Source organism: Castor canadensis, chromosome 15 (genome assembly GCF_047511655.1).
Source record: "Castor canadensis chromosome 15, mCasCan1.hap1v2, whole genome shotgun sequence".
Lineage (NCBI taxonomy): Eukaryota > Metazoa > Chordata > Mammalia > Rodentia > Castoridae > Castor > Castor canadensis.
In genome coordinates this window covers 70,864,145-70,886,387 of record NC_133400.1, presented here as the reverse complement: position 1 = coordinate 70,886,387, position 22,243 = coordinate 70,864,145, and the positions used below count along the sequence as shown (strand labels likewise).

Here is a 22,243-nt window from a genome sequence, read left to right as displayed (position 1 = left end):
AGCCATTAGCCAGTCCCATCTTAAATTAACACTGTTATCTTTTAAGGGGAAAAAAAAAACTTCATAAAAATACAATGATTATTCTTCCAAGTATAAGAGTTTTGCCTACTGGTAGTGAGTTCCAAACTTTTAGCGTACCACTGAATAACAGCGAAGCATCCACCTGTCATTCATTACTTACTTTTATGTGTTTTCCACTTTTCCTGTCATTTTACAAGGAAACGTAGAGATGCCATGTACCTAATCTTTGTGCTTTCCTTCTACTCTGTAATTAGAATGGGTCTCTCGCCTTTTGGACCTAGTGAGCTGCTCTTTTAAATTTTATATCCTTTATGAAGACTTCTTTGTGCCCACATGATACCTTCTCATATAACGATTTGTATTTCTTATTCTGTCAGAATTGTGTTTACCTTTTCTTTGAAGCAGGGAATATATATTTTCTTTTACTTAGATGGCATTTCCTAAATGATTTGTACTTAATTCACGTCTTGAGATGGGCAACAGTCAGAATTTTACCAGAGGTTTAAAATCTTTTGTCTGCAGAATGATTAACTTTCTAAATGGACATTTAAATTAGCAGACATAGCTTGCCTATGGAGAAAGGAAAGAAAAATGAACACGAAAGATGGAACTCAACAGAACCTGGGACTTCACAAATGTTTTTGAATGCTAATTCACTCCCTGATCATTCAGTACATGTGAAGTATGACTGCACTTTAAATGAAATTGAGCTGGATGAAGGAAGGTAAAGTCTATAAGTTCTCTGCTTCTTTGTGAAGGAACATTAGCAGTCATTACTTTTCTGAAACAAAATACAATATTGTATTGTGCAGGCAAAGGAAAATAATAGTCTGAAATATTAATACTGGCCAGTAGTTGATTAAGATGAAGACAGGTAACTTTGACAAGGAACAGTTTCAATAAATGGCCACCATGGAGGCCTGGATGTAGTGGATAAGTATAGTCAACTCATTAAAGAATTTTCTCTGTGAAAATCTGTAAAGAAGTGACTAATCCCTGAAGTAGAATGTGGGATTTAGAGAATTTTTTATGTTTTGAAATGGACATTATTTTTAGACAGTGTTAGAAGTAGTCCGGAAAAGATCGTATTTATTCCTTTTAATTTTGTTTGTATGTCCAAGTATTAGAAAGCTTTATATATTAACTTTGATAAAATCATAAACTGAGTGTCCATAGATATTGTAGTTATCTTATATGTTCTCCATTCTGATTGGGTCCAGAACTGCAATATCCTAGTGTATTTGAAAATGCAAAAGATGACATAAACTTTAAACTATCATGAATTTATGTTTTGGTATATGGATGGTACAGATGTTTGAGCCAAGTTCCTTGTGCTTGCTAGGCAGACACTCCACCAATTGAGCCATGACCTATGTTACATCATACAAACACATAGGCTACACTGAATAATTTTTAATCATTCCATATGCCTTTGACAGTATCACCTTGAGCAGCTTTTGCAAGGTGTATCACCTGAGTACTTATTTTTATGGTGGGAAAAGGGTAGATTTTGTTCATGTACCCTATTAAAGGAAACTGTTGAGAATGTTGCAGAGATTATTACTTGAGAATTATCAAAGTTCTGTGGTATGAAAACCTTTTTTCTCTGTACCAACAGTATCATTGACATGTGTTGTGTGCTCTGTAAATACTCATCCAATGAGTGAGTAAACGGTTGAATAGATGAATGATGCCTGTTGAGGAATTCCTTTAGAGAAAAATAAAGGTTTAATATGCTCATAGTATTTTCAAAATTGCCTAATTGTAAGGTCTTTTTATTTGAAATATGTAATTGCAAACTATATTCCCAGCACCGTGGAGTCTGAGGGAGGGGGAGCATGAGTTTGAGGTGACCCTTTAGTCAATAGATTGCAGTATTCAGAAATTACTATTTATATTATAATCAGAATTGGAACGATAATGTGGATTCATCTACTATTCCCTTTAAAACCCTATAAATTAAATATTAATTTCCACAGAATATTGTGAAACACCTGTTCTTAAGCCAGAATTCCTGGGCCTGAATTCTGGGCCACCAATCACCTATATGGGCTAGGGCAAGTTCCTTGACCTTTCTTTACCTAGTTTGTACCTTCCCAAAATATCTATTGTGCTGCCACCCTCAGGGAATCATTATGAAAATTAAAATGAGCTTTATACTTGTATTGTATAAGTATAAAAATACTTACAATAATGCATAGTCATTCTGTAACTAGGTCCCAAGTAAGTTAACTTCTATCATCCTTTAAACTGTGTTTACCTCACATGGACAGAAGTAGTATTTTCCAGAGATTTTTACCATCCATAAAGTTTGTTTTTATTGAAAATGATAATAAAAGCCTGGTGTATGTCTTTAATCAAACAACACATGCAGTATTATATTTTTCCTTTTTCTTTGAGTGTCAGATATTTGGTTCTCTATTTTTTCTGATGATGTTAGTTGTATTATTATCTTTGCCCATTAATGTTACTCTTTCTGTTGGTAGTTGTATAGTGCCTAGAGAAAATTATCATATGAAATGGATGCTTAAATTTATGAATAGGAGAAATGAATTACAAATGCAGAGATTTAATATGAAAGGACAAAAGTTTTAGATACTCTTTGTGTTTTATATATTTCATATTTGCCTAAAATGATTTTATGGTTTTGTTTTAGGCCTGCCAAAAAAGTTCCTCATGAAAAGAGCAAGGTATGGTAAAGAAGAAAAATATTTGTGTAAAAATACAGCTAAAAGTCAGTGTGAGATACATTAAAAAATTCAATAGAAAAATTATTAAAGGTAAAATAAAAAGTAATGACTTTCATTACATAAAGACATTTTCTTTGAGAAAGGGATTAAGAGATAGTGGTCATTGGTCAAGTTAATCTTTTGAGCAAATTCAGTTCCTTTCAAAAGTAGCTGTGGGATGTGAGGGCGATCTGGCTGCGACATCTGTCACCGCATTGATTGCCAGGGTTGATTTGGCTGATCTGGCTGATCTGGCTGGCTAGGCGGGTGTCCCCTTCCTCCCTCATCGCTCCATGTGTGTCCCTCCTGAAGCTGCGCGCTTGGTCAAAGAGGACGACCATCCCCGATAGAGGAGGACCGTTCTTCGGTCAAGGGTATGTGAGTAGCTGCGCTCCCCTGCTAGAACCTCCCACAAGCTCTCAGAAGTAGCTGTGTTTCTAATTTCATTGGAGACAGTTTGAAATAGAAGTATTTGTTTTATAGGTCAAAAAGCAAGTAACTTTTATGGATGACCCTACGAACTTAATTGAATCATATGAGACAGTATCAGAGAATTCTGAATTGTTTGACGCTAAAAAATGCTTGTGTGAATTTGAACACCTCGACACGGAATGTACAGGTAGGGCTAGTGCATAAATATAAGACTTCTATGCATATTATCATAATATGTGCACACATTACTTAGCACAGTACCATAGAATACTGATGTATTGTTGTGCTGTTCCCATCAGTAATATGCTTTGTAATAAAATAGAATGAGAATTTAACATACACTCTCAAGGCTTATGATTATTCCCAGTGCACTTTGCAGAGAGTAGGTGGCATCCTTTATGTTGGATGTTCTTGTCTCTTGTGCCTTTTCCATTACCGAATCAGGTAACGTTGTCACTATTTGGAATTGTCCTGCTACCCACCCATGTCATGAGACCATGGTCTACTCTGTCACCATCATATAGTTTTAAAAATTCAGGACTTATCTTGTTCAGCCATCACTTCTTTATGCTGGTATGTTGAAAATCTCACTTGTCTAGCTCTATCATTCTCATCACTGTTGTAGATGATTGATAAAGATGGTTTTCAACAACTTTACTGATGTGTAGTTTTATATGATAAGAGGAAATGTAATTGTCATATTCGGCTAACATGTTTAATTGCCATAATCAAGATAATTAACCAATACAATGCATCACCCACATATTCTCGTCATGAAACTTTGTGTTCCATTATGAAGAAGCTTTCAAATCATTTTCCAATGTGTCTGTACCTTTTGCCATTCCCATTAGCAGAATAGGAGAGTTCCAATTCCTCCCTATCTTCACAAGACAGGGGCTCATAACCCTGGCTAGCCTGAAACTGTCTACATAACCCAGGGTGTTGTCAAAGTCATTGTCCTCCCGTCTCTACTTCCCATGTTCTATTACAGGCACATGCCACCATGTCCAGTATCTTTTGAAGAATGGAAGTGTTAAGTTTTATATATATTTAACTATGAATTTTGATTTTTGTGTCATATCTATGGAATCCTTATTGGGCACCATGTCAGAAATATTTTCTATTTTGTCTTCCAGAAGATTTGTAATTTTAGATTTTATGTTTCGATTTATGATTCATTTTGTGTTGAGTTTTGTTCAGGGTGCATGAAGTGTGGATTCTCCTTGCTTCCCTCCCTCCTCCTCTTCTACCCTTCTTTCCTCCCTCCCTTCATTCCCTTCCTCTGCTATTGCTTATTGAACCCAAGTCCTCATGCATGCTAAGCAAGTGTTTAACCTTTGAGCCATGCCCCAAGTCTCTTTTGATTTGTTTTGTGTTTGTATTTTATTTCTCAGAAATGGTCTCACTAATTTTGCCTGGGTGTGTCTTGAACTCTTGATCTTCCTTTCTCTACCTCTGAAGTAACTGGGGTTATAGGCATAAACCATGAATGTGAATTTTGAAGAGACAAATCCAGACAATAACAATTGTTTATTTTCTTTCTCAAGATGTCTTTTCATTTAGTTTTCTCTTCCTGGGTGTGAAGCTGGAAGCCAAAGTCACTGAGTTGATACTCTTCTAATGGCAATACTCAGTTTTGAATTTTTTGCTTAAGTATTACTGTAGCTACATTTCACAAATTCTGGAATATTGTGATTTTAAAATTTTTGTGCAGTTCAAAATAGTTTCTAGTCTTTGTTTTCATTATGTCTTCGACCCAGTATTATTGGACTCGTGTTAGTTTCCAAATATTTGAGGAATTTCCAGAGATATATTTGTTGTTGAGTTCTATTCAATTGGTTTGTGTTCAGGGAACATGCTTTGCATTGATTAAAACATTTGCATTAATCTTTTTGGTAAGATTTGTTGTATGATCTTAAAATGTGTTCTATTTTGGTAAGAAGAATGCTGTTGTCCTGGACTACTATATTCTCACTGATTTTCTGTGTACTTGTTCTATTACTTACTGAATAAGGAGTATTAAAATCTGCAAATGTGCTTGTGAATCTGCCTGCTTCTTCCTCCGATCTAGCTATTTTTGCATCACATACTTTACACTGCAGTTGGGTGTATATTCAGGATTAGGTGTCTTCTTGATTAATTGAACATTTTATTACTATGAAATGACCTTGTTTATTCTTGGTAGTAGCTTTTGCTCTGAAATCTACTTCATTATTAATATAGCCCCCATTCCTGCTCAGCTTTCTTTGGTGAAATGTTAGCATGGCATACGTTTTTCGATCTTTTTAACAAACTTGCATCTTTTCCTTATAGGCAGCACATAGTTGGATCTCATCTTCTATCCAGTGTGATAGTCTGCCTTCTTAGGGAACACTTTTTAGAACCTTTCCATTACCATGATTATTGCTATACAATTGACCTGGAAAGAAAGCGGGGATTAGGAGGGCAAGCCACTTTTGCAGTAGAAAATCTGCATGGATATTTTCACTTTCTAAAAAATTAGCTAGTATTAGCCTCTTATTGACTGGGAGTCTTCTTAATAACATAAATAGGTGATGCACACAGATTTGTGTGTTGAAAATACTGTGTATTATGAAGACACAGAAGGATTGTTAGAAATCTTTTTTTTTTACTATAATGAACAATTTACTGGAGATACAATGCTCACATGGGGATGATTTGTATCCCCTGGCATGTACTCGGAACAGTTGAGCTCTTCGAGGTAGCAACAGGCGATAGCTTTGAAAAGACTACACTAGTGCAGGTATGTAGCATGACATCTCCATGCTTGGGACATTCTTGTCACATTCAATGCAGACAGCATGAGCAGTCTTTGTTTTTCAGTATACATTTTAACTTTAAAAAATTTGTACCCCTTATAGTCTTAATAAATGCTAAGAAACTAGTTTGTTTTCAAACAAAAATGTGGTTTTTGTGGCAATATATGTTAAACTATTACTTACAAGTAACTTCTGCATCACAATTTGCACCCTGTGTATAATGAATATATCCCAATAAAAATATGAACAAGCAAATATATTCTACGTTGATGACATACATTTTCCTTATTGTTTTTTTAGTATTTCTAGGCTTGGTGGTACATATGTGTCTTAACAAATTGTCTCAGATGTCAAATAATCTGCATAGTTTAAACCAGTGTTGTTCAAGAGTGAACTGCACTTAGGTCTGTCTGTCATGATACTGTCCATTTTCTAGCAGTTTGCAATCTTTTTAAGTGCAATGTGATTTTTATACAACATGCTTCACGCCTGTTCTTCTCTTTTTGTGCTTTCCTTTGATGCATTTGAGTTCCACACAAAAACCCTGATACTTCCTGGTCTTGTTTTTATGATTTGTTAGAGGTATCAGAGCAGTCTCCTTCCTGGAGTTGATTCCCCACTGCTCAGGCCAGTGCTATCTTATTATGTCTCTTCTGTCCTGTGATTTATGCGTTTGCCCAGCGTGGATGATGGGAAAAGATACTTCCAGGCACAATGGAAGCAGCAGGAACAGTTCCTTCTGAACTTTTCAGGTGATTTTCCCCTCTGTCTCAGGTAGTTTCCTGGTACATGTCTTATTTGTTACTCTGCTAAATATTCAAGGCATCTTTCTTCAGATCTCAGGGTTCTTTCTCTGTGCTGCTCCATCATCTCCAGTGCTCTGTTTTGTGATCTCTCTATCTGTCTTGGTTTCACCAGACTCTCAGCTGCATCACCCCAGCTCAGGAAGCTGGCTAGGCTCTACTTCAATTCCTTCCCCTTATGTCAGGGCCTGGAAAGTGCTTCACAGTAGGGAGCTGGGACATTGGGAAGGCTTACCTCATTTGTTTTCTGTTTGTTGTGAATCATTTCCTTCATTGCCTGAATCACACAGCATCAAAATTTGTTTAATGTATTTTATCTATTTTGTTTATGGTTGTTTCAGGTAGGAATACAAATCAGCACCTGGTACACCACCTTGCAGCAGTCTGAAGAGAATGTCCCTCTTCACACTCTGCCTGGATCTTTCTTGTTCATTCATCATTTCTCATTGTAACCATCTCCTCTGGGAAATCTTCCCACACTCAGTGTATAAAATTTGCCTTATTTGGTACAGAGCTCAGTATAGCACCTGCCTGAATGTATAATGTCCACTTTATGAGTAACAGTAGTAAGGGTTACTCATTTTTTTTAATCTGCAGAGCTTAGTATAAAATACTCTGTGTTGTATTAAATTTACATTTGTACAGTGTATAAATGAGTGAATGTCAAAATGTATACGCCTTCATATGCAGAAAGTACTCATGCATTTTATCTTCCTGAAGCAGACTCTGAAAAACTGTTGATATTCTTGAATGCAATTCATTCATACAAAAGATATGTGGAAGTTAACACAAGACAATGTGACCTTTTGATCGAAAAGAATATGAACATAGACAGTGTGGTCAGTCAACTACAAAAGGAGCTATCAGAATCCAGACAATCAAACTCACAGTTAGAGCTTGATGAAGTAGACTGCAATATGGATCTCTGGTATTTGAGGTATGATATCCTAGTGTTAAAGAAATGTTTGAAATATTTCCATTACAGCACAGTCATGTGGGGAGCTTTTGAAATTGCTGATCTACCTTCTGGTGCTCTCAGGGAAGAGAATCTCTGAGTCTTGTGGAGTGCAAAATCTTGTAAATAATATGTCAAGTTAACCGTGAACACTTCTAATAATTGAATGTGTGTTTTTCCATAGTCACAATTTTGATGACAATATGGAAATTTCACCATATATTAATCTCTCTGTTTAACAAATGTAATTTTGTGCTTTAGAATTTTTTATAGTACAATTAAAACTGCAAGCAACATAATTTTTGTAAGTAATTTTTGATATTTCTTGAATTATTTGGAATAAATTCTTCAACGTAGAATTATTAGCTGTTGGTAACAAATTTTTGTAAAGCATTTTGATCAATATTTTTAAATTGTTCTAAGAAATTTATATAAGTTTACAGTTCTACCACCAGAGTTTGAAATTGTTAGTTTTCTCAAATCAAAAAAAATTTTTAAATATATTTTAAGGTGTATTAGGCTTTGAACCTAGAGTATTGCCGGTTGAGGCCAGTTCTCTACCATTGAAGTACACCATGAGCTATGGTATAATTCTTAACATGTATGAACTACAATGCAAAATGGAAAATGATTACTTAGTAAATAAAGTGTTCAGCATTTTCTGTCATATATACATAAAATATATTTACATACATATGAACAAAGAGCAAATTAATCTTTTTATTTCATTAAGTGTGAGATCTACTCATGTTCTTAAAGTGATTTAAGCTATTTCTAAATTACATAATCATAAACAGTGTACATTGAAAATATTAACAAAAGAGAAACATGAAAGTGTGATAGCAGATAATCAGCCTCCTCTGTGTAGTCGTGGATTATGGTAATATACTGTATATGTTGGATACAGCATGCAAAAGTGCCATCTCACACCATTTAGGGGATACTTACAGTATTTCATGAAGATTTAATTTTTGAATTTAGAACTTATTTGAAAAGAAAGACTTGTTCAGTATTAATTAACTTTATCTGGTTCAATTGAGAAGTAACAGATCTCTGTAAAAATATAATTTTCAACTTATAACTTTATTAAATAATTCCAAAAATCCTTTTCCATAATATTTATGAGGTAATTGTAACAGAAATTTGCCAAATATGAGAATATTTTTTCCTTTGTACATTATATAAATATATATGTACATAGATATGCGTGTGTGTATATATATATATATATGTATTTATATATATGAAGACATCAAAGAAGAAATTGAGAACACAGGAACTAGACTGGAAATATATTTGAGAACTTAGATTTCATTAGGAAAATAAATTATTTTCTGAAAAATCAGATCACCAAATGAACTTTCTGTTTTATATCAAAACAAATTTTAAGATAAGCATACTTAACCACAGATGTGCGTTAGAAGAAGAGAAGAAAAGGAAAGCTCTTAATGCAAAAGATAAGGAAGAGCAAGATAATAAAAAAGGAGAGCAATATAACAAAAAACTTGCAATGAAAAAACAATCTGAAATATGTCTCAGCCTAGCAGATACGGAACTGAATTCTTCAGCAGAAAGCTCAAGTGAGAGTGAGGTAAATTCATCTTTTGTTAAAAATTTTTTAGTATTTTTTTATTTGTTGTTGTACCAGTGGTACATTGTAACATTTACAAAATTTCTTACAATGTATTATAGTTGAATTCACCCCTCCCACATCTCTGTTTTCCATCCTTCTCCCATTACTGGAATAGTTTGATATTTCTACCTTCCTTTCATCAACATTAGTCATTACATCCCTTTGAAAATATATATGTATGTGTATGTGTCTACACATATATAGTAATGTGCCACTAAAAAACTGGGATATCATCTAGGACACATGTTGTTTGACACTTTGGTCCTGTGCAAATACCATAATAAAATATTTACACAAACCTAAGACATCTAGCACATCAGTAGGCCATTCAGTACATTATGGTGCCAGCATTGTGCATGTCATCCATTGTTGGCTTACACATTGTTATGAGCGCATGGTTATTATTTAGGTTGAAAAAATTTTTAGCTTCATCCTAAAATGTTGAGAAGAGAGATTTTATTAGGAAAATTTTGTGCCTAATCAATGCTCAGCAATGTTTTCTGAATGGAGGAGTGGAAAGTAGGTTTAATTAAATCACTAATATTGACATTTGTTAATTGAGCAGGCTAACTAGCTTTGAAAGTATAGTGAAACTACTTGAGCGTTTTATAAAGAATTTTATGCTGCATAGTATATTAAGGAGCTGTAATGTTCAGACAAATTTCAGTAATTTAGGATATTGAAATTTGAGTAATGCATGTGGATCAATGACGCTATGCTCTTAATAAAGGTAGGTTTTTAATATATACATATATATATATATGCAAAGAAGATCATACATATGATTTTATGTAAACATTTACCTTTCAGTTCTAGCTTCCACATATGAGGGAAAACATGCCATCTTTGTCAGTTTGAGCCTGTCTTACTTTGCTTCATGTGATGATCTCCAGTTGAATACATTTACCTGCAAATGACATAATTTCATTCTTTATAAATAGATAATAAACCAAATTTTCTTAATCTTTTCATCAATTGTATGGAATCTGGGCTGTTCCCAAAGTTTGGTGACTGTTAATAGTACTGCAACAAACATGGATGTACAAGTGTCACCATTGTATCGTGGCTTATATTCCTTCAAGTGTATGACCAGGACTGATATCTCTGGATCATACAATAGTCTGTCTATCTATCTATCTACCTATATCTATCTATCTATCTATCTATCATCTCTGTCTATCTATGTATCTATCACCCATCTATTTATGGAATCTCCAAATGCTTTCCAGTGTGGTTGCATTAATTTGCATTGTCACCAATACTGGATAAGCACATTTATTCTCTTCATTCTGCAAGCAGTTGTGGTTGTGTTCTTGATGATAACCAAGATTGGAGTGAGGTAAAATCTTAATGTTGTTTTGATTTGCATTTTCTTTATGACAAGGGATTTTGAGCATTTCTTTATGTATTTATTGGACATTTGTACTTCTACTTTTGAGGTTGTCTGTTCAGTTGATTTGCTCATTAATTTATTATGTTGATAATTCTTTGCAGGGTTAGTTTTTCATGCTCCTTGTATGATCTGGTTATTAATCACATGTCAGATGTATAGCTGGCAATGATTTTCTCCCATTCTGTAGGGTGTTTTTTCTGTCTTGTGACTGTTTTCCTTGGTGTGCACAGCTGTTTAGTTTGATGCAGTCCCATTTATTCTTTCTCTTCATTTTCTGAGCAATTGGGTTCTATTTGGGAAGTTATTAACTATGCCTATATTTTCCCATATTGTTTCATGTCATAATTTTGCAGTTTCAGATCTTACATGAAGATCTTTGATCTGCTTTGAGTTTATATGACTCTAGGATGAGAGACTGGAATCTAGCTTCAATCTCCTAGATGTGGTTCTATGTCAAAACTCAAATGATGATAGCTGCAGAGTTTGTGTCTGGGTCTTCTATTCTGTTACACTGGTCTTCGTATCTGTTTTGTGCTGGTCCCATGCTGTTTTGGGTTTTTTATTAGTATGGCTCTGCAGTATAGCTTGAAGTCAGATATCCTAATAACTCCAACATTCTTATTGCTCAGTACTTCTTTGTCTATCTTTTGTGCTTCCATATGGAATTCAGCATTGTTTTAAAATCTCTGTTAAGTGTGTCACTGGAATTTTGATGGGTGTTGCATTGAATGTACAGATTGCTTTTGGATGTGTAGCCATTTCTGTGATGTTGATTCTCCCTATCCATGAGCATGGGATGCCCTTTGTACTTCTAATGTCATCTTCAACATCTGTCTTCAGTGATTTGTAATTTTGAATGTATAGATCTTTCACTTCATTAAATTTAGGTATTTTAAGTTTTTTGATGCTCATGTGAATGTTATTGTTTTTTGGCTTCTTTCTCAGTCTGTTCCCTAATTGTGTATAGAAATGGTAGGGTATTTTTATGTTGAATTGTACCCTTCTACTTTGCTGTACAAGATCTAGGAATTTAGTAGAGTTTTTAGGGTTTTTTTAGGTATAAGAACACATCATCTGCAAATAGGACTAATTTGACTTCTATTTTCCCTGTTTGAATTCCTTTCTTTCTCCTGTCTAATTGTTCTTGTTTTATTTTTTATTTTTGTTTTATTTTATTTTTTGTTCATTTATTCACATGTGCTTACATTGTTTGGGTCATTTCTCCACCCTGCTCCCCTCCCTCACTCTTCCTCTCTCCTCCCCTTAGTTCCAGGCAGGTCCCGTTCTGCGCTTATCACTGATTTTGTTGAAGAAAAGACATAAGCATAATAAGACAGACAAAGCATTTTTGCTAGTTAAGGATAGCTATACAGAAAGACTCCTAGTATTGCTTTCATGTACCCATGTGTTACGACCCATGTTGATTCATCTCTAACTGATCTTTACATTGCTTCCTGATCCCCTGCTCATGATAACCTGTCATTTTAAGGATTCTGTATTAGTTCCTCTGGAGTGGGGACATCAAACACTTTCATGTTTTGAGTTTTCTATCTATTCCTATATCTCCTGTTTGTGCTCTTCCCTTGTCTTGTGATCCACGTCCAACTACATTGCTGCATTTGCCGTAGATCTAAAGTTCCACATATGAGGGAGAACATATGATTTTTGGTTTTCTGAGCCTGGCTGACCTCGCTCAGAATGGTGTTCTCCAGTTCCATCTATTTACCTGCAAATGATAAGATTTCATTTTTCTTCAAGGTTGAGTAAAATTGCATTGTGTACAAGTACCACATTTTCTTGATCCATTCATCAGTAGTGGGGCATCTTGGTTGTTTCCATAACTTGGCTATTGTGAATAGTGCTGCAATAAACATGGATGTGCAAGTGCCTCTGGAGTAACCTGTGTTGCATTCCTTTGGGTATATCCCCAGGAGTGGGATTGCTGGATCATATGGCAGGTCTATGTTTAGATTTTTATGGAGTCTCCAAATTTTTTTCCAGAGCGGTTGCATCAGATGCATTCCCACCAGCAGTGGATTAGGTTTCCTTTTTTCCCCACATCCTCGCCAACACTTGTTGTTGGTGGTGTTTTTGATGATGGCTATTCTAATGGGTGAGGTGGAATCTTAGTGTGGTTTTGATTTACATTTCCTTTATGGCCAGAGTAATGGCCATATATATATATGGCCAAATGATAAGATTCAGCCCTTATTTTTATTATTTTGCTTCTTCTGCTTGTGTTTGGATTTGCTTGTTCTTGTTTTTCTAGGAGATAAAGATGTGAAACATTAGGTCATTAATTTGAGATTGTTCTGAACTTTACTATATGCACTCATGGCTATAAACTTTCCTCTCAGGATTGCATTTGCTATTTCCCATAGGTTCCGGTTGGTCATGTTTTCATTTTCATTAGCTTCCAGGAACCTTCTAATTTCCTCTTTTATTTCATAAATTTCGCATTGGTCGTTGAGCAATGTGTTGTTCAGCTTACAACTGTGTGCATGTTTTTTGCTGTTGTTTTTGTTGTTGAGTCTTAGCATTGTGATCAGATAAAATGCATTTCTGTTTTCTTTTATTTGCTGAGGCTTGCTTTGTGCCCTAAGATATAATCAATTTTGGGGAATGTTCTGTGAGCTGCTGATAAGAATGTATATTGTTCAGAAGTTGGATAAAATTTTCTGTAGACATCAGCTAGGTCCATTTGACTATGGTTTGATTTAGTACTAGAATTTCGTTATTGATCTTTTGTTTAAATGATCTATCTATTGGTGTTGGGGGTGGTATTAAAGTCACCCACTACCACTGGATTAGAGTTTATATATGTTTTTAGGTCTGTCAGAGTATGTTTGATGAAATTGGGTGCATTGATGTTGGGTGCATATAGTTTGATAACTGTTATTTCCTTTTGGTGTATTTTCCCCTTTATTAGTATGGAATGTCCTCCTTTATCTTGTTTGATCAACGTAAGTTTGAAGTCTACTTTGTCTGAAATAAATATTGCTACCCCTGCCTGTTTTCAGGGGCCATTGGCTTTGTAAATCTTCTTCCAGCTTTCTCTCTCAGCCAGTGCTTGTTTCTGTTGATGAGACGAATCTCCTGTAGGCTGCAGCTTGTTTGCTAAACGGTGTCTTTTGATGGGGGAATTAAGTCCATTAACATTCAGTGCTAGTATTGGTAGGTATGTGATAATTCCTGTCATTTAGTTGTCTTTGTTGTTTAAGGGATTGATTGTGTGCAGCTGAATCAATGTTACACTCTACTTTCTTGCCTTTTCTTCTCCTGTGGTTTGGTACTCCTGTCCTTTCATGGTTTTGTTTGCTTTCACTTTTTTTTTCTACTTTATTTATTTATTTTTAATTTTTTATTTTATTCATATGTGCATACAATGTTTGGGTCATTTCACTCCCTCTTCCCTCCCCACATACCTTCACCGTCCCCCCTCTCCCCCACTCCCTCCCTTACCCCCTTTACCCCTCACTACCCGGCAGAAACTATTTTGCTCTTATCTCTAATTTTGTTGAAGAGTGAGTATAAGCAATAATAGGAAGGAACAAAGGCTTTTGCTAGTTGAGATAAGGATAGCTATACAGGGAGTTGACTCGCATTAATTTCCTGTGCTTGTGTTCTAGGTTAATTCTTCTTGATATAACCATTTCTCTAGTTCCTGGTCCCCTTCTCCTATTGGCCTCAGTTGCTTTAAAGTATCTGTATTAGTTTCTCTGTGTTGAGGGCAACAAATGCTATCTAGTTTTTTGAATGTCTTACCTATCCTCATACCTCCCTTGTATGCTCTCGTTTTATCATGCGATGAAAGTCCAATCCCCTGTTGTGTTTGCCTTTGATCTAATGTCTGCATATGAGGGAGAACATATGATTTTTGGTCTTTTGGGCCAGGCTAACCTCACTCAGAATGATTGTTTTCACTTTCTGCGTGCAGAATTCCTAGAAGAATTTTTTGTAGTGGTGGCTTGGTGATCATATGTGTAGAAGCTTTTTATTTTTATGTAGTCCTATTTGTGAATCATTTTTCTTAGTTGCTAAGCCATTAGATTCTTGGTAAGTTATTGCCTAAGCCTATTAATTTCAGCATATGTCCTGCTTTTTCCTGCACTTGCTTGAGAGTTTCAGTTCTTATATTAGGGTTCTTAATCCATTTTGAGTTCATACTTGTACTAGGTAAAAGACATGAATCTAGTTTCACATGTCTTCATTCAGGTATCCAGTCTTCCCAGCAACATTCTCCAATGTATGTTTTGGGCATCTTTGTCAAAAATCATGTGGGCATAGGTGCATGGATTCATATCTGAGTCTTCTATTATGTTCCACTGCTCTTAATGTCTGTTTTGTGCCAATACCATGGTGTTTCATTGCTATGATACTGAAGTATGTGAATCACGTTCACAGTATTGATTGTGCCAAGCTATGAGCGTGGGAAATCTTTCGACCTTTTGTACTCTTCTTCGATTTCTTTAATGGTTTATAGTTTTCATTGTAGAGGTCTTTCACTTCCTTGGTTATGTTTATTCCTAGGTATTTTATTTTTTTCATGTCTATTGTAAATGGAGTTGTTTTCCTATATTCTTTCTCATTTTGTTCATTGTTGATACATAGAAACCCTACTGGGTTTTATAAATGGACTTTGTATCCTACTAGTGCACTGGAAGTGTTTATGCCCTCTAGAAACTTTGTGGTGGAGATTTTCAGGTCTTTTAAGTGTAAGATCATGTCATCCACAAATTGTGATAGTTTGGCTTCTCCATTTCCTATGTGTATTCCTTTTATTTCTTCTTCCTGTCTTATTGCTCTGGCTAGGAGTTCCAATACTGTGTTGAATAAGTGTGGATAGAGTGGACAGCCTTGTCTCATTCCTGACTTTAGAGAAAATGGGTTCAGTTTTCCCCCACTTAGTATGATGTTGGCTATAGGATTGACATATGTAGCCTTTTTATGTGGGGGCACATTCCTTCTATTCCTACTTTCATCAGAGCTTTTTCCGTGAAAGGATTCTGAATTTTGTGGAATTCTTTTTCTGTATCTATTGAGATGACCATGTGATTTTTGTCTATGCTTCTGTTAATATGCTGTATTATGTTTACTGATTTGTGTATATTGCACTATCCCTGCATCCCTGGGATGAAACCGACTTGATCATGTTTTATGATTTTCTTGGTAGGTTGTTGAGTTCTGTTAGCCAGTACTTTATTGACGATTGTTTCATCTTATTGTGTTAAAGAGACTGGCGTGTAATTTTCGTTTTGTTGAGTCCTTGTCAGATTTGGGGAGGAATGTAATACTGGCTTCATGGAATGATTTTGGCAGTGTTCCTTCCCTTTCTATTTTGCAGAAAAGTTTGAGAAGTATTGATATTAGCTCTTCTTTACAGGTCCGGAACTCTTTCTTTTTTATTGCTTGTTATAGATCTATTAAAGTGATTTATGTCCTCTTGATTCAATTTTGGATTGTCATATGTGTATAGAAATTTGTCCATTTCTTCCAGAGTTTCCAGTTTATTTGAATATAGGTTTTCAAAGTAATCCCTAAAGCTTTCCTGGATTCCCTTGGTGTTTTTTGTGATGTCCCCTTTTTCATTTCTAATTTTATTAATTTAGATCTTTTCCCTCCTCATTTTAGTCAGAGTTTAGGAGTTTATCAGTTTTATTTATCTTTTCAAAGAAGCATGTTTTGCTTTCATTTATTGTTTGTATGGTTTCTTGGATCTCTATTTCATTGATTTCAGCCTTTATTTTATTATTTCCATCCTTCTGGTAGTTTTGGGTTTAGCTTATTCTTTTTTTCCTAGGAGTTTGAGATGTAGCATTAGGTCATGTATTTGAGATTTTTGTGTTTTTAATCTATGCATTCATTGCTGTATACTCTCCTCTTAGCATGACCTTTGCTGTCCCCACAGGTTCTGATAGGTTGTGTTTTCATTTTATTTATATTTTAGAAACTTTTTTATTTCCTCCCTTATTTCTTCAGTGACCCACTGATTATGGAGCAATGTATTGTTCAGTCTCCAATTGTATGAGTACTTTCTACTATTTCTTTTGTTGTTGAGTTCTAGTTTCATTTTGTTGTGGTCATACAGTATGCATGGGATTATTTCAGTTTTCTTCTATTTGTTAAGACTTGCTTTGTGACCTAAAGTAAGATCTCCTTTCGAGAAAGTTCCATGTGCTGCTGAGAAGACTTTATATTGTGCGGTTGCTGAATGGACTACTCAGTAGATGTCCATCAGGTACATTTGATCTATGGTGTTATTCAATTCTAAAATTTCCTTATTGATTTTTTGTGTGAATGACTTATCTCTTGATCATAGAGGAGTATTGCAACCTCCCACCATCACTGTGTTAGGATCTATCTGTGTTTTTAAGTAGAGTACTGTATGATTGGTTAAGTTGGGTCTGACAGTGGGTGTGTGTAAGTTACGAACTGTTATTTCCTCTTGGTGTATTGCTCCTTTTATTACCATGAAGTGACATTCATTGTCTATTCTCACAAGTTTATGCTTGAAGTCTACTTTATCTGAAAGCTACTCCTTTCTGTTTTCAGGGGCCATTAGCTTGGTAAATCTTTTTCACCCTTTTGTCCTAAGCCAATATTTGTTTTGTTTATTATATGGGTTTCTTGTAAACAACAAATAGTCAGGTTGTCCTTTTTAATCAAGATTACTAACATTTGTCCTTTGATGAGGGAGTTGAGGTCAGTAACATTCAGTGTTAATATTGAGAAGTATTTGGTGTTTCCTATTACTTAATTGTTCCTGTGTGTAAGGGTTTGTATTAGCACAATTCTTTATGGTTTTCTCTAATTACTTGCCTGCTCTTCTCTTGAGAGTTAATAGTTCCCATTCTTTGTATGGTCTTCTTTATTTCATTTTTCTTATTTTTATAATTCGTTGGTTTCATTGCAAAGTTTGTTGAAATACTCTTTGAGTTAATTTGGGTGTTTCTGTGTCTTCTCAATTTTTATATCTGTATTCTCTTGTGATTCATTGAGTTGTTTCTATGTGTCCTCTGCAAGCTTGTTAAACATTCTTATCATTTCTGTACCCAGTAACTGGGAATTTGCACCCTTCACTGTCTACCAAACCTTCTATGGTGTGATTGTTCACTTTTTGAGGAGTCATATTTTCTTTCCTTCCTTTCCCCCCCATGTTTATATAATAAGCTTCACTCATGTGTTGTTGATTAATTAGTTGGGGGTTTTAATTACCTGTTATCTTTCCCTTGATGTAATTTGTATGCTCTGGCTAGCTTAGTTGTTAGCTACGTTGTTGTAATGCTTCTGCTTACTGATCTGGAGGTATAACTTAGCAATAACAAATACACAGGTTCAATTCCAAACCATTTATTTATATAGTATACAAAGCCTTTTTCAATATGATGTATAAACAGTGGGTATTGTGGAAATAACAGTTGTTTGCATAAATATTGATACTTAGGTAACTAGAATGATGGCAATGGAAGAGATGGGGAGGGTAGAATGGGATGAGGGGGAGGAGAGGTATGAGGTGTAGGGACTAGGGGATCTCAGGCCTTAATGTGTGAAAATGTGTAGTTCACTCATTGTGGGGAGGGTGCTATTGTCAGAGATCACAGAGGAAAAGAAAGGATGGCCATAATGTGTAAAGGAGGTTTAATAGACTACTTGGTGAGTGGTTAGTATGGAGAAGACATGACAGTGGGGAGAAAAGGAGAGGGTGGAGAAGAGATAAGGAGAGGGGGGAAGAAAGAAAAGAGAAGACAAAAATTGATGGAGAGAAAAGAATGTGGAAAAAGAGGGCTATGGAAATAAAAATTTCAACAGTGTGGAAAAAGGAGACAGTTAACAAAAAAGATAATATATATCTGTATTATATATAGGATAAAATATATCTTATACATATATATGTGCATGTATGCATATATCTATATGTATATGTGCATTCATGCTTATATATGTATGTATATGTATATATTTATAAATAAATATACATACAAATTTCTTTCTTGTTATGAGAGGGGTAGATGTCCTCTGAGTTCAATGTATATTCTGGGCACTTCCATCTGATTTCTTATCCTGATGGTGTCCCTTCTTAAGGCTGACACACTGGACTGTATGGCAATTGATGGTGCCCCTCTGTACCACACAGATTTGTGGGGGTATCCACTCAGAGTATTTAAGGCCAGAGTATCCACTCAGAGTATTTAAGGGTCAGCTCGTTTGAGGAGGTGTGTTCTCTGAAGTGGTTCTGCCAGTAACTGCTGTGTGGGCAGTCAACAGCCTGTTCTGCCCACAAGCAAGTCTGGGAGCTGGAATTGAAATTTTTGATTGAACACTTTTTTCTGGAAGTTTTGTTAGATTCAGCGTGCTCCCCATTTCTACAAGGTGGTTGAATGTGTTGTTATCTTCCCCAGGCTGTGGCAGGTCACTCTTTCTTCACATGAGCTGGATCAGTTTAGCACTTGGCCCCTCCTCTACCAGGAAGAAGTGGAATTTTCTCTCCATTTCTTAGGATGCTAGCTTGGTCCAGGAGGGTGCAATCTGTCTGCAAGCTGAGCTGGACTCTGTGGTTTTCTCTGGAGCAGATGGTATGAGCCTCTCACCTGTGGTTTCTATGGGTGGTATTGTGGGTCAGCCCAGGCTAGCTCAGGCAGGTGGCAGTCAGAGGCTCCCTGTCCATGAATTCTGGAGAGTCCAGGACAACACATGTGCTTTCCAAGCTCATTTTGAAATTCTCTGAATTGAGTGTTTGATTGTTGAAGAGAGGGGAAAAATGGAGAGGAGAGAGAAAATAGGGAAGACTGCTCTCCAGCAGGCTGGCTTAGTAGTTAGCTATTTATTGGCCCTTAGTGCCCAGGCTTCTGGGGCTTTTATGTGCTATAAAAAGCTGATTAAAACTGTGGTTATTGTACACTATGTCTCCCCTGTGAATTGTCCAGTTTACTTGATTTTTGCTACAATGAATTTCAAGTTTTCTTTCAGACTCATGAGAGCTCAGAGAGTACCTAATCTATCTGCCATGTTGGTGTCTCCTCACATTTCATTTATGATATGACATGGTGACATTCTTTTTAAGTTTTGTCCTTTGGGAATTTCTGTAGCTTCCCAAAGGCATGAACTAGAAATAGAGCAAAGAATTATTAGGCACTTTGAATTCTACATTTGAATAAAAATTTCAGCCAGTCCTGTCAGCAGTCCCTAAGTCCTATCCATAGACAGAAGGGAATTATTCAAGTGCAAAAAAAACAGTTGAGAATCTGTCTGACATGGAAAAGTCTTGCATTACAATATTAAGTCAAGACAAACTATGGTGGTCAACCTCCAAGGGGGCCAACATGCACCCTTCAAATTAGAAAACTTCATTACACACAATAAACACTAAAAGGAATAAACGTTAAATGCATGAGATTAACTATGGAGAGAAGCAATCCACACCCAGTAATAGCATCTGAGGTTGTTACATCTGAGAAAGAAAGTAGAAGGAAGAAATAAATGCATAAATGACCTCTGTAAAGAGGTGAAGATTGGCAGTTTGGATAAGGGAATCCTAATTGAAGCCTTCAGATTTAAGAAACTCTGAGAGAAATTACACAGAGAAAGAGAATGGGCCAGGACAAGGTATCAGTGTTTGCTATTTGAAATGACATGGGGCAAGAAGAGCATTTGCTCTCAAGAATTAAAGTAGAATAAGGACTTAAAACTAAAAATGGTTCTTCATGACCCTGAAATTTTTATTGCAGTTATAGGATTGGGAATCATTTCATGTAGTAAAAGAAGATACTAAGTGATATTTAAAAACATTTGTGGGGTGAACCATGTAATACAGAATATTAGGATCCAAAGTAAGGGGAGAAACACTATATACTAGGAAAGCCACAATAATCAGGCAAAAGCTATGTTTTCCTCTATTATAGAGAAGATTTAAACTTTATAAAGAAGTTACTAATAGCAAGTGGAGAACTGAAACTCCTGGAAAATTCTTATAAGAATGAGAATATTTTTTCTCATACTAAACTAAGGTGAGGATCAAATAAAGTCTGGAAATTTAAATTGCAGAAAGGCTGTGGTGAGAATGTAAGTCAATTTGAGCTGTTTTAAGAGAAGTCACCACTTTTAAAGTCTGTGTTCGTTGGCATCAGGTTTGTAAAATGTATTTGTGAACTTGTCTAGGCACATATTACTCATGAAATCATGGGAAATAATCTTTCTAAGAAAGAAGGGGGATTCTCTAGACTTTTAGAAGTAATTATATTCAATTTGTTTCAAAGTGTGAAGAGTTATCCCAGTTGATCAAGCCAATTCTTTTTCTACATAATGAGGTAAAGAAACAAAAGGAGAAAGATAGACTATCAGAGAAAGAGACAGCTAGGTAAGCTTTTTAATATTTTAAATCATTCAACCATGAATTAATTGATTCAACTGTATTTTTACTAAAATGTAAATACAAATTGATTTTTTTTATCTGCCTTTTTATGGTTAAGTAAATTAATACTTTCTCATATTTACTTCACAAACTCACAGGAGAATCTGGAAAATATCTTTGTATTTTGGTATAACTGGAGTTTGAACTCAGGGCTTAGTGCTTACAAAACAAATACTCTACTACTTGACCCACACCTCTAGTCCATTTTGTTGTGGTGATTTTGGAGATGGAGTCTTGTGAACTTTTTCCCTGGGGTAGTCAAAAGGTGTGAGTCTCCTGATCTCAGCCTCCCAACTAGCTTGGATTGCAGACATGAGTCACCAGTGATTGGCTAGAATAAAAGATTTTTGAATGCCAAAATATTGCATTTGTTCTTTAACTATTTTTAAAATTATTTTATTTTCTCATTATTGTTCTACTGGGGATACACTGTGACATTTACAAAGGTTCTTACAATATGTCATATGTGAATTTACCACCCTATCATTCTTTCTTCCCCTCTCTCACTTCATTATTCTTTTAACTATGTTGAACATGATAATGACCATGACTCTTGCCTACAAGGTCCAATGCACCCTTCTTTTTGTAACTTGAATTTTAATTTCCGTGGGTAATTTTTCTCATTTTGGTAGTGTCCATCCCTTCAGCATTGTGATGTAGTAGTATCTAGATGCCTGTTCATTCTTTAACAACATGAAAAATTGTCTTGATTTTGCTTACATTTTCTTTCTGCACCTTTCTTTTTTCATTACAAATTATATCATGGAGATTTTCCATTTGTATCTCCCAAATATGCATGAGATATATTTTATTGAACTCATTAATGTTTAAAAATAAATACATATATGCAAATACACTAACATATTTATTTATTTATGTATATATACAGCAGCACACATGGTGTTCTGTCATCCCTTGATATCTACAGGGAATAGATTACAGGACACTGTGCAGAGAGTAAAAATCCATGGATATTCGAGTCCTTTGTACAATATAATTTTAACTAAGTCATATCCTCTTGAATTCCTGAAATCATCTCTAGATTATGTGAAGTTCCTAATACAATGTAAATAATTGTTATACCATGTT

At 35.3% G+C, this 22,243-nt stretch overlaps 1 protein-coding gene across 2 annotated transcripts in view; it reads left to right on the top strand.

Moving 5' to 3' along the window:
• Window positions 1–22,243, top strand: part of Ankrd26 (ankyrin repeat domain containing 26) — a 68,816-nt gene that overhangs the window by 9,406 nt on the left and 37,167 nt on the right. For both annotated transcript variants that reach the window (XM_074056440.1, XM_074056441.1), the window contains exons 7-12: window positions 578–745; window positions 2,678–2,711; window positions 3,234–3,369; window positions 7,486–7,702; window positions 9,131–9,311; window positions 21,000–21,100. In XM_074056440.1, coding sequence (XP_073912541.1) covers window positions 578–745; window positions 2,678–2,711; window positions 3,234–3,369; window positions 7,486–7,702; window positions 9,131–9,311; window positions 21,000–21,100 — 837 coding nt within the window. The remainder of the gene's footprint in view (window positions 1–577; window positions 746–2,677; window positions 2,712–3,233; window positions 3,370–7,485; window positions 7,703–9,130; window positions 9,312–20,999; window positions 21,101–22,243) is intronic.